This window comes from Echiichthys vipera (assembly GCF_963691815.1).
Source record: "Echiichthys vipera genome assembly, chromosome: 6".
In the NCBI taxonomy this organism is placed as follows: domain Eukaryota; kingdom Metazoa; phylum Chordata; class Actinopteri; order Perciformes; family Trachinidae; genus Echiichthys; species Echiichthys vipera.
The window spans coordinates 5,933,853-5,947,893 of record NC_139831.1 but is presented as its reverse complement, the minus strand read 5'-3'; the positions used below and the strand labels follow the sequence as shown (position 1 = coordinate 5,947,893).

The following is a 14,041-nucleotide window of genomic DNA, read 5'->3' as shown; positions in this document are numbered from 1 at the left end:
TTGAATCGCATGTGTCAATAAATGGTTATCTAAACCTCCCTTCCCTCTCTAGTTTCTCAAAACAAAGAAAAATGTAGAGACACGTGGTCAGATTTTTTACCTGTTGTCAGCCATTTTAACACAATTCAATTAAATTTTATTTATAGTGCCAAATCATAACAAAAGTTATCTCAGGACACTTTACAGAGTAGGTATAGACCACACTCTATGACTTATTTATGATTTACATAGACCCAACAATTCCCCCGTAGAGTACGGTGGCAACGAAAACCTTCCCTATAACAGACAGGAACGTCTGACAGACCCAGCTCTGTGGAGGATGGACATCTGTCTGCACTGGTTGGGGAGGAAGAAAGGGAGAGAGAAAGAGAGAAAGACAAAGACAGACAAAAGACAGAGTGACAGACACACTTCCAGAGATGCAAGCAACCAAGCAACACCAGTTGAGTCTATTCATTGACTGAATCCTAAAAGAGGTACAACCACCTGAAAACACATGAAACATAGAGGCAAGTCCAGAGAAAAAGGTGTAGGATTTAAAGTGAGAAACAGAGAAGCAGGATGGGATAATTAAAAGTAGGAGATCCACAGTGCATTAGCTTGTTTCCATGACGACTGCTGGTTGAAATAGACTGAAATAGTGTGTAAAGAAAGAAAGACTATCATATTTTAATTTCCTTAAAATGTGTCGTGTCCGATCAAAAACCAGTAAGCGCAATAACGCATCCAAACACACCTCGTTTCTTCTTTATCTCACTATATCAGGTTGATTCATCCGACTGTCTCCCTCATCACATTTCACACTTCAAGAGAGTTACCAAATAACTGTAGTCCAGGGCTACAGGCTCAAACACTCAGCACAGTGCCACTGGCAACCCTGGAAATCCTCACTGAAAGGTGTCATCACTATGAAACTATGCATGCATGCAAGGGCTGAGGCAAACATTCAGTCACATACTGTGCATTAATACATAAACCCACACTGATGCAGAAACAGGTACAACTACTGTAAAATGAAACAGAATAACTGCAACATGCAAACTGTTTTAGGGGATGAAGAATTCAATTAGAAAATAAGCAGAAACAGATTTTTCCCCCATACTATGATTTGTTTAAAAAGGAGGAAAAAGTATGGAATAAATGTTAAAATGGGAAAGACTGACTCTTCAATGTGTTGACATTCTTTGGTCAGTTGAATTAAAGGAAGCAAACTGAAGGCGTGGTCTGCACTTTAGCTCCCGAAAAACATGTTTATATCGGTATATCTGATCACAACTACCAGCATTTATATTACCATTCAAAACATAAACAGAGCAACCACTGACAGGTGTTCAGTGTCTCAGTGTGAATTCTCCAGATGTCATCCCTCTCAAAGGACAGAGATCTGATGTGTAAACAGCAAATTACTACTGGAGTGCTTTTTTTTCTATCCTGATCAAATTAGACCCATATGTGTGTAGCATACTTGCCATTTTGATTTTATCAGCTAAATCAGAATTGTTCAGCGTTTCCACAAGGGCAAATAAATGTCTTCTGTTTTACGTCACCTGGCTGACACAACTGTCATGTTGGAGGGGCCTCTGTTCAAATTACATAACTGAAATGTGTTAAAAACAAAAACAGATGGGACAGCTCTTGTTATTTTAGCTTGGCCTGTGCATATTTTTTTGACATTGCGGATTGACATCAGATATAGGTGAAATGATACAGACACACAGAGGATGGACATGAGCAGCTTCTCAAAGGAATATGAAGACTTGTGGTGAGCGTGGAGGCTTTTTTTCCTTGATTAATAAATTATAACAGACTAGATTTCTAATATTTAATAAATGTAAAACTGACATGCAGACAACTCATTTAGACAAGACAAACAATAAATGCTGATCAATTAGGAAAAGGCTTTACTAAAGAGGCTCCAGAAGCACAAACTAACTTATTTAGTTTGTACTTATTAAGTATAACATACAGTATACTGCACGAACAAAAACAGCGGCTCCTGTACTGAATTTCTTCCCTTGTACATGAAGTATAGCTACAACTAAAATTAAACAATGGCCACAACTTGGCTTCAATACAAACGTACTGAGATCATTCACTTTATTATTTGAAATAACCTCTGGCTGACACTGGGCGTTGTCCTGATAAAACACGGCGGAGGAAAACAACATGCTTTATTACAGTAGCACTGCAAGGACAATGCATCTTATTTATCTATGTATTATATCTGAACACCACAATTGACCCCAACTAAACAGCCAGTACTGAATTACTTCCCTTCCACAAGACACATGAGGTGTGACTTCAATGACACAATGGCTATTGAACAGATTTAACCTGCAACCTTTAATTTGAAGGGCAGTCATTCTAACCATAATCAATTCAGTGATAGTGTTTTATGTGAATATGACTGATAAGTTTGTAAAGAACAGAATATTTCTTACCATCGCTGCTGCCGCGGGGGACCAAGACGTCAGGCGACGGCGTCTGTCGTGAGCGTGAGCCGAAGGAGTCCAGACTGTCGAACGAGTCCTCGCGGCCGTGCCGTGGCGGGGAGAGAGAGTCGCTACGCTCAGAGTCCCAGCAGTCGATGTAGCCACTGTCCCGGATGCTGCGTTTAGGGCTCTCTGCCTCCTCCGCCTCCTGAACATTCAGAAACACATGCATGGGATCTATCAAATGCACAAATTGGCCTAAAGTGGGTGTATACAAAATAACATCCTCTGCAAAGTTTATTAAGTAAACTGTTGAGTGCTGAGAATTTAATCTTCACCTCTTCTCTTACTTCCTCTTTCTGCTTTTTCTCACACTTAATTCTGCTCAAATCTCTCTGTGTCACTCTCTCTTCACCTCTGTGACCCCTCCCTTCGTCTGTCTACGGTTGAAACATGTCTTTGCAGCTAATGGAAGGTGGGGAAAGGCCTTTCCTGTCTACCAAAAGACTTCCTGTTCCTGACCCCTGGACCGGTCTGTTGTGCAACTCCAAAACCTCGGACAGACTCTGTATCATTTCAACTCGGCTGTACTGCCACAGAATTTCTGTCTCACTTGTCTCTTTGTCTAACATACTGTACATTCAACTCTCTTTCTTTCTGATGTATAGGTGTAAAATCAAGAGACCCATCTTCGATCTCAGGTCAGTCTTTTACTTTATATTTTACCATAGCCATAATTAATAATCCACCTTAAACCAAACTGTTGCCTAAACCTAAACCGTACACATTGCATTTAGAGCTAAAAAGATTTGTTCAGTGAAAGTATTAAAAAAAGTAGTTTTTGCTTCATCAGGCCAGATTTGGGGTCTCTAAGAGAGGGATATCTCAAAATCTGGACAAATAAAATCAAAACTAAACTAACTGATGGCCAGATACCACCTGTGTTAAATGAGGTGGTATATTTTTTCCTAAATTGGATTCACTGACCCTTTAACTGATGCACTTATCCTGAGCTACTTACAGTAATACTCCTTCCCTGGTCATTGGTAATGAAAGAGATATCAGTGAGCAGAGAAAAGTGCAGCTGGTTCACACCTTCATCTGCTTCTTGCATTTCAATCATCACTTTTTAAAATGGTCCAGTTTCCAATTTGAAAGTATTAGAAGTAAACTAGAAAGTGCCGATTTAATTTAGAATGTGTGCACCTGATGTGTTTTCCTTGGTTTTCAAATCTCATTTTATTATCACTCTCTTTTTGTTTCATGGAAACGTGGCTTTGTTTTGGTCAGCAGCAACGTGTGAACATCTGGGGAAGCTATTCTGCTGACTTGGCAGAGATTTCTCAGTTTTATAGAACGGCAAAGGGACATCACATTGTGGAATAAATAGCATGGGTGTGACATCATGGCTATGAGTAGCTAGTCATAGTGTGTTGGTATGTGTCTTGGGGGCTTGCTAAAGCTAACTTTTGTCCTTTTAGATCTTGAAGAGGGGTGGAACCAGATCGAGATGACTGACACTAGGTCATCCCTAGACTTCAGAGTGTTACATACTACGTGAGATACTTTTTTAGTAGTCTGTGTACATTTAACAAAGACACAGTCATTCAGTGCACTCCAAAATAAGTGTTCCAGTATAATTTGTGTATTTGTTACGACGTTTGGTTACTGCATTGATCAAATCTGTGATTTTCTGCTTACAGGATATCTTTCTTGCCTTTATACCAGCTGTGGTTGCTAGGAGATGTGTAATACAACAGCACCTACTGCCTAAATTGTTTGTACTTCATGATATTTTTGGCCTTGACATTACTAAACAAAATTTCGCAAACCTTTCGCATCTGTGACAGCAGGCCCTCAAACTCTTTCAGGTCCAGCGTGGGACCGTTGTAGGAAGTACAGCCGTTGGCAGCACGACCCAACCAGTAGATGGTTATGAGAACCTAAAAGAAAAGAAAAAATACAGTCACACGTCACCATGAGAAGACACTTTGTTTTGAGATGTTCCCATACCATTTTTTACTTTCTGATGCTGATTCTTGAACTTCTGTATCCAATACCACTGTGTTAAAAATAAAAATTACGTTTCTATTATTATTGCCTTCATTGCATGACCTTGCTTAGGTGTGTGAAACGTGAACAATCTAGTTTGACAGTCATGATGGAAAAAGAGCATGAATAATAAATGAAAAATAATTTTCTGGACTTAATTACATGGTATTAGATCAGTGCATAAACTCATACAGACATACTTACTAATACTGACACAGAGGCATTTCTGATAATAGCATCTGTATCGAAACAACTCCAAATTTGTTTGTGAAAATAAACAAAAGTACAATAGTCCATATCAGTGCCAAGTGAGAGACATGTACATAGTTTTTATATACAAAGTCTGAGTTGGCCAAACCCATTTTTTATTAAAATTGCACAGCATAAGGGTATATTATGTTTTCCTGAAATGGCGCAATATAATCAAGTGGAAGTACAGTATGTTACTTTAGCAATGCAAGCAAACTTTTCACTAATCTTCTTAATAGATAAAATTACTACAACTAAAATTCTCTCAGCTCATGGTTGTATTGAAGTAAGATAAAAGTGCATTAGAAAACACATGAGACCACCGTTCCTTCCTTTTTTCTCCCTAAAAAGCAACATTGTTGGTTTTCTGGTTATTACAATCCAGCCTCTTCCAAAGAAGTAACATGCTGGCTAACCCGTCCTGCACAAACACGACTGAGCCATTGTCCTGATAATGGAACCAGTCACAGGCACATCTGCTACTAAAATACTGCATCCCTTCAGGGGTCACCGTGATCTATATCTGCATGTTAGCTAGCGAAGTCTTGAGTGCATAAATTACCAGGAAAATCTCGTCTTCTTTCAACACTGTAACTCTGTAGAATCAGTAGCTGGAGGAGCTTGTACCTCGGCCTCTTGCTTGTGTCCTAATGTCCTGAAGTAATGTGACCAAGGAAGTGAAGCTCGCTGCATTCATTGTGCAACTCTCCTTGGAGTCAGATAAATGCTTAAAATGCAGAATGTACAGATTGGTTGAAGCCACAGGGAGATCAAACAGAGCGGCACCTTTCGCACTGTTGGCCAAGTGTTCCCATCTATATTTACTGTGTCCATGTCAACCAGCACTCCACAGGGACTGCTTTGATAAGAAAGCTCAGCATGGCTTAATGTGTTTATTTCAGTCATACTGTCAGTGTAAACACCCTCTCCCGCCTTTCAAACAAAACAGAGGAAGAGTAAAAGGATTGGCCTTCTGTTCAGAAGAAGTCTTTTCTGTGCGATTCTGTTCTCATTTTCAAAATGGTGTTATTTGAAAATGTCGACAAGCACAAAATACAGTGAACATGTATTTAGATTAACACCTTTTCAGTCCAGTGTAGAGAATCGGCCTCAACAAGGGTCTAAATTCTTTACTTAAGGACACATCAAAAAGAGTGAATGCCACCAGATCACCCGTCTACCAATGTTGATCAAACTTTCATCATCTTTCTAATATATTACATGCACAAGATAGATTTCATCTTGCTCCCGCACAAAGAATCCCATTAATACAAGTACTGTGCTAAAGCAACACTTAACCGTCTGTGGTTAAGCTTCATTATGTGCCAGCAGAGTTTATTGCTTCTGTGTCACCAGTATAATGATAATATCCGTGCCAGCTCCCATTGGAAGTGGGTCAGTATCAAATGTGTTTCAGTTGCTTACTAGTATGCTTTAAACGGATCCATATTAATCAATCCCCACTGTACAAACTGAAATCATGCACGATTTACACATTCAACACTAATCTTACAGCAAACAACTGTACCAGCACCGAAACTTGGACACAAGCACCAGGCTACAGTTGTTCAAAGAAAACATGTCAGTGCAGTTTTGACTGATGGAAATACAAAATGACGTAATGCACAGTGTCACACTTGCTTTGCCTCTTCAGTTTCAGCAGATGTCTGATCTGGCAGATGTGGAAAGACCTGTTAAAGAGTTCCACCAAACAACATCATATCTTTGTTTCATGTGTGCACAGAATTAGGTGATGCATACACAAAGGCATGAATAAATCTCCCAAATGCACCTCCAATGTAAACACATGCACACAAGCACATGCATGCACGCATTTAAGTAAATGTCACAACCCGCAGACCTACAGTAAAGTGGAACATTGATACAGATTCTCTAAACTAGTCATCATAACAGTATGCACAATCTTCACCTGACTGCAGCAAGAGTCGTCGTCTTCCCCCCACCCCCCTCACCCCAATCAATAACCTCTTCTTACTTCAACATCCAATCTGCTTAACAACACCTTTATCACAATATCAGAAAATTCTTCTCGAAGCAGTTCCTTCACCTCTCAATATGTGATGTGCTGCAGAGACAGCTGCTATAAAATCCTAGTCCTTAGCCTGAGTCTGCAGGGCAGATCCATAGTGTAGTAGCATATCGTGATAGCAGGTCCTGGCTATAGCCTTTGGCTGCTGGGAGTTTGTGGGCCGTTTGCTTTTGCTGCAAATGTGGCTGAGAGTCCCTGTGTGTAGTCAGCTAAATGGGCTAGCAGGCCAGCTCTGCAGCTCGACACATTAACTTGTACAGTGCACAGCAGCATCACAGAGGGAGGGAGAGAGAGAGACGGGCCCTGCTCTGACTGCAGAGTGGGCAGGGCTAACGTTGTGTTCTATTTCTTAAAGCAGCCTTTATAGAAAAAGAGGAGAGGATGTTGAGGTATATTTGAACAAAAATAGACAAACACTAGGACTCTAAGGGAGACAGAACAACACAAAGAGAACTAAAATAGTCAGGATAAGAAGATAGAATATGCAGAAAGAGATTGCAACTATAACAGAAAAGGGCATTGGTGTTGAAATACTTGGAAATTAAACAAATAAAGGGACATAATGCGTTAAGCTTGCAATGTAAGAAGGACTGGAGTAGGTAGAGTAAGAACAAACAGATGAAAGAGAATACATAAGTCGAAAAGGTGGAGTTGGGGAACGTAGAACAGGCAATCAAGTGAACACAGCACGCAGAGCTCACATTTAGCGCACTATTGAAAGATTTGGTGGAGGAGACTGGATAGGATAGATAAAAGTAAAACAGCCAGAAAAGGTGATAAAATAAAAGATTCTATTGAATAGAATAAAACAGTATAAAGAGCTGACTGTAGAGTGAACAGGGACAGACATGATAAGAGCAGAGAGTGACAACCACAGCACAAACAGAAACACTGGAACATAACAGTTTGAGTCCAAACATACATTTAGCACACAAACAAATGATCCCAGTGTAATCCAGAGGTATCACTTACATTCTTGAGCTTTCGGCTGCAGTCACTTCCCCTGGGAGGATGAGAAAGAGAGGGAGACATTGACTTCTGGTGTTATTGAATGATAAAGCTTACATAAAAATAACAGGAGATAACTTTTAAAACAGACTCCCACAGATCCATTCAAAACAGCAGCAAAACAGAATCTTATTGGATGAACTGTTCAGTACAGAGAAAACTGCAGTGAGTGTAGCCCACGCAGGGAGAGCGAGCAGACTCCACACTTAGATCTCTGGATCCAGTTTGTTGTTTGAGGATGTATTTATTATTTAGAGCAGTAATGATCACTGGCTGCAGATGCCAGCTATCTGAAATATGGAACATAAGGAGCAAGGGTACCTGTAGATCTAACATTATGCACCAGCAGTCATCATTCACTAAGACAAATCTGTCTTCAACAGGAAGTCAGAAGAGACAGATGTCACAGTGGTGGCCACATGGTTCGACTGCCAAGTGATCTCTGGGAGGTGCAGTGCAGAAACACCACAGCAGTGGCCACTTAGCACCACAGATATTGTCAAAATGAAAAGATGTGGATCTTGCGGGACACCACTTAAAGCTATAAATGGGAAGTGGAGTGAAGCAGTAAAACTGACCCCAATATACACTTGTATTGTAGAAAGAGATACTTTTACTGCAGGCTAAGAGAAGGAGACAGCAGCACCAGAGAAATAGACTAAACACACACAAACATGCAAGCACGCACGCACGTATGCACACAAGCAGGCAACAATAGGAAAGGTAAAAAAATCCAACGTAGTCTCATCTACGGGTTCGGTTGATATCTTAGAAAAAGTTATGCACAAAATTCGTATGCTATCTTGCGAAAATTTGTTAAATTGAATACCAGGAAACAGCGACCAGAAGTGAATGGGACTGTTACTTTTAGGAAACAGATGTTGTCAGTTAGGTTTAAGCACCAAACGGTGATGGTTTGGCATCAAAATGCCTTGGTTAGAATTAGAGAAAAGGCTGTAGAAGCCTGGTCATCATCAGGCTTCAGCTCTTCATCTTGGGTTAGATTCTCTGCAACAAAACCAAGTGATAGTCCAACAGCAGCCTCAAAGGGGATCAATACATTCTCAAAAATGACACTAGTTTAAAAATGAGCCTACGGAGAAAAGTCAGGATGGGAGGGGTCCAATTTCTCTTTGTGATGCTGGTTGTGAGGTGGCTGGCTGCAGTGTTTTGCATAAAAAAACAGTATGGTTTGAATGTTTTTCTTATTATTTAACAAATCACTCAATAATCACTTTACATGGATAGCATACCAAATTATAAAGACAACCAATCATCTATGGGAAACATTGCTTCAAATGGAATATTGATTTCCATTTATGGAAAATAAATCACCTTTCATAGGAAACATGTTGCCTTTTATACTTGTATATAGTATGTAGTATGCCTCCAAACAGAGCTGAATCAACCAATTACATTGTTAGAGGCCCGCACAACACACACATCTTGGAAAAGATAATCTTGTACAGAACAGCGTATAAGGATGATGTACTGCATCACCTTGTATGGAACATGTACTGCCTGATATGAAAAACAGAACTATAACTATAAGTTTAGATTATTGACAAAAGCCACAACATCTGCAAAAGTCTCTCTTATAGAATACAGAAAAATAATGACCATTTTGTTTTATTTTAAATTTTGACTCCTTCGTGCATTAAGACCGTTTAAAACCACAGTATTTTTCTCATTCACAAAGCCAAACTCACTCAACACATAAGTGACACCCAAATTACAGTTGCGTGGGTTTTCCATGACAGCAGTGACCTGAGAAAGAGAGGAGTGGAAGAGGAGGAGAAGAGCGAGGTGAAAGGAGCTGCAGGGAATGATCTGTAAACCCTCCACCTCTCTCTTTGTTAAGCTAAATAAACACAGAGACAGGTTACTTTTCTCTGCTGATACCTCGTAGAGGCAAACCTGAAGGACAAATTCCTCAAGGTATTAGATCATATTTGAGGGCATATTAAACCTCGTCTTTTTTCCTTCCCCCTCTGACTCTGTAGCCATGATTTTATTCAAACAGTAAACCTGTGATAATCGGAAACATAAATGTAAAAAATTGAATCATTGTTGGAGATAATACAGAAAAGTTACTCCTCTTTCCAAGTATTACTATGGAAATGGATTTGTTTGTTATGAAAGAAAACTTTGGTTGTGGAATTCCTGAAATGTTTATTGAAAAGATCCAGAAAAGAGAAACTAAAGGGCTTATGTTTTCTTGTGATTTTCATTATATTATTCCTACCCAAGTGAAGGAAAACATTTCATAAGTAGTTCCTTTTCTGCAGTTTTCAAAACTATGCATACTTTTTGCTCGACGGCTGAATGGAAACACAGCTTCTTCCCTCTCCTCTCAATGACTCTGCCTGGCAATCTGTCACTTATCTTGGAAATTGATCTGTTTAACACAGAGGAACAGTAGATATTTCAGGCCTGAGCTCATAGTGTATCAGAACCTGTCTGTCTTTACGCATGCCTGTCCAAAGCTGTTTCCGAGATGAGTAAACACCTGTCCAGAAACTCAGGGGGGAGAAGTACCGAAGCAGCTTCCTGTCACGGGTACAAGCTGCAAGGAAATGGCATCCTGTATGACAGGGGTTACATAACAAATGGAAATGGTACCAGCCTCTTAAACAATGACTCCAATGTTTCCTTTTCAGTTTGTGCTAACTGTGTAGATTGCCAATATATTATTATTCATTACTGAAGAACTTTAAATAAGGCACAAACAGGACTATTACTAAAAAAACCCACCAGAAAGCCTGTTTAAACTGGAGCTTAATACGTGAAACAGGGTGATGGAAACAAAAGGATACATAAACAATAGGGCACAAACACACATGCACTCACACATAAACCGCAAAGAATTCCTGGTCCTGACAGAACCAGCCGAGCAGCTCTTTCTGATTCTCTGAGATTAACACTGCCCCTCTTTCTGCCCTCATCTGCAGCAGCACCTTTCTGAACCCTTCTGTGAATGAAACCTTGTTGACGCACGAGTACAGCACATGCCTCACACACTGACACACCCACACAAACACTACATACATAAAAAATACATGCACTTGTCTTTGTTACCAAGCAACGAAGTACTGTAGGAGTCATGGTTCAGCCTGTGAGTGTTGTATTTGGACAGAGACCAGTTGTGTCAAACAGATATGGTATTGTTGCTTCGCTGACAAAGGCTCTACAAACTTCCATTGACTCTCAGCTGCTTATTTATGTTAGCAGTGAACTGAGTGACTGTCTGATAAAGAGTGTGACAGACAGAGTGACACACTAAGTAGCGTACAACCAATGATACAGACAAGCCATGACACACAATTTAAGTGTTCATAATCCACAATGCTCATTCCATATGCTCAGTAAAACACAAGCATTCATTCATTATCAAACTGTCTAAAATATGCACGAAAGCACCAGAAGAGCTACTTAATGGACTTTGAGGCTAAATTGTTTTGACAACTGTGATTTCCAAGGTCAATACTGAACATTTGATGTGTCTTTAACTCCGTGAAAACTGGAAACCCCATCTGCTATGATATGACTGAAAGCTCCAGAACAGTTAATACTGAAGGAGGACCTTGAAATGAGTTTGTCAGTATCTTCTCAGTAAACTGGTTATCACACATATTTTGCCAAACACAAGTCAGGCTTTCATTGCTGTTTTCTTATGCATATTATTGTCAAATTACAAAATTACTGTCTTATCCCCTGTGCCTCATTTCTTTCTTTCTACCATCTACTGGTGACAGAAACTCTAAAAGCTTTAAATTGTTTTGCTTTGAAAGAACGGCACCATCTTTCTTTTGCATGCACAAAAGCATAAAAACCTCAGACCCTTATTTAAATCAGATGAAATTGCACTTTAGATCATAAACACAAATACGAAACACCTGCTGTTTGCAGTCACAACAGTGGGTTTTTAATAGTGCCTTCTTTTTCAGGTCTCTGTGTTTCTCCAAGCCAATAAAAAAAACACAAGAAAAAGCCGATGACACTGTCAAACTGAGCACAGAAGTCTAAAGATATCAAAAATGCATAGGATAGTCCATAGTATATGTACAGCTAACTCTAAAAATGTAAAGGCTGGATTTTTGTTATGTTTATAAATCTCGTAGTAATACAGTAATTACTTTAGTACATACACACGCTTTTAAAACGGAACATAAGCATTGCTAGAAAGACTTTGCTTTCTTTAAATGGTGGATGTTGTGCATAGGTAGAAACGTAGTTGCTTTGAGACTTACTTTGCGGTGGGGCGTGTCGACGTGTCCTGCAGGTCTCCAGGGTCAAACAGCTGGGAGCCTTTCAGTCCCAACTCCTCACAGCCGCGCAGAAACACACTGAGGTTGTCCTGCACAGAGCACACACACACACACACACACACACACACACACACACACACACACACACACACACACACACACACACACACACACACACACACACACACACACACACACACACACACACACACACACACACACACACACACACACACACACACACACACACACACACACACACACACACACACACACACACACACAAACACACACACAAACACACACAAACACACACAAACACACACACACACAATTTCATCAGAATAAATATGCTGTTGGCATAAACAGAAGGTAACGCAAGGTCAGGTCCATTAACTGCACAAGGTCTTAACTCAAACGCACTCATGACACACACACACTCCCTCTCTCTGATTTCACATAGAGAAGCACAGTAAACACACAGTAGTTGACAACAAATCGAATAATTGATTAATATTTGCAGCTCTAGCCTAATAATCCAAAAATGTCCTCATTATTAGAGACTAAAATGGGCCCTCACAAAGATAGAAAAACAAGAGCACACATTCACAGCTAATGAGATCAGGTCAAGATCCTCTTTGTTTACTGCTCATTTAGTCTTGCTCTGACATGCACACGCACATGCACACGCACACAAACACAAACACACGCACACACACAAACACTTCAAGGTCTCTGTCAGGCAAACACACACACATTTTAGACGTACTGTATAAATACTGGAGATGGCATGAGTCCTATTTTCCTATTTGAAGAGGATCATCTCTTTTTTCCCCTGCATTCAAACATGCAAAGACAAACACTATAAACACAATCACACGACATGAAAATCAGGATACCTGCCCGACAGAAATGTGACACCACCAGGTTTCGTGGACGGCTTTTGTGCCTCAGATTACTCCAACTTTCACTCTTCACCTTCGAGCAGTTTTCCTTTTTTTTATCTCTCCTCCTTCACCTGCATTTCCTCGATCATTCCTTCTTTCTCTTCTTCCCTACTTTTCACTCCCTCCCCATCTTCTCAGTCGCCCTCCCTCTTCTCCCATCTGCTCTCAGACAAAGTCTTTGTCGGGTGCAACCTGAGCCGAGCTCTCCTCTCCTGTTCACAGGTTCTCTCTCTTTGTTTCTGTGCCTCTCTATCCTCCACAGGGCCACAGCCAAAGCCCTTCCCTCTCTCATTCTCAGGGTGTCACCATTTCCTCTCCACCCTGATTGTCCCAAGCACTCTCTCGCTATCTCTCTCACACCAAAACAAAGCTATAGGGCGCTTATATCCACATACAACATGAACACAAATGGTTTTAATATACATCCTTTCATGTGCTCAGACACACAAAACTAAGAAACTTATTTGTACACACCAGCTCATTTAACAATACATGCATAACTACAAACACAAACAGACTTAGAAACCACTCGTTCTCACGATCCTTTTCCATTTGTAGCAAAATATTCCCTCCAACCCGCCCTGCAGCTTCCTGCGTTTTTGAGACAGCGTAATCTGTGCTCTCCTGGTGAGGCAGCACCACCCACACACACACACTTTTGATAGTACACAGTAATCGCTTCTTTTGACAGTTTTAGTCCAGGGAGGACAGAGTATGTCTCTCTCACACACGCTGCTCATCAAGGTCATATTTGACTTCAAAACCAAGGGCCTTCTGTCCAGCTGAATCCAAATAGAATATGTGGGTTCGATTTAAAAATATTTCCCAGATATCAGAAATTAATTATCACTTGTGCAAGAATATGGGATTCCTTTAGGGTGGGGACCTCCCAAACGTTTTGTGTCCAAGTAAACAGATCCAAACATGACCCAAATAGTCCCACTGGATTAGATTCTGGGAGGATTTTTGTTTTTGTTAGTCATACAGCAAGTACTCACTTTGCTCATAAACAACTTTATATTACTTATTTCCAGA

At 40.3% G+C, this 14,041-nt stretch overlaps 1 protein-coding gene across 8 annotated transcripts in view; it reads right to left on the bottom strand.

The window, feature by feature from the left end:
• Positions 1-14,041, bottom strand: part of LOC310948724 (LIM and calponin homology domains-containing protein 1-like) — an 88,867-nt gene that overhangs the window by 28,944 nt on the left and 45,882 nt on the right. For all 8 annotated transcript variants that reach the window (XM_083915945.1, XM_083915950.1, XM_083915948.1 and 5 more), the window contains exons 4-7: positions 12,042-12,148; positions 7,756-7,786; positions 4,265-4,375; positions 2,442-2,640 (exon numbers count right to left, since the gene is read on the bottom strand). In XM_083915945.1, the coding sequence (XP_083772071.1) occupies positions 2,442-2,640; positions 4,265-4,375; positions 7,756-7,786; positions 12,042-12,148 (448 nt within the window). The remainder of the gene's footprint in view (positions 1-2,441; positions 2,641-4,264; positions 4,376-7,755; positions 7,787-12,041; positions 12,149-14,041) is intronic.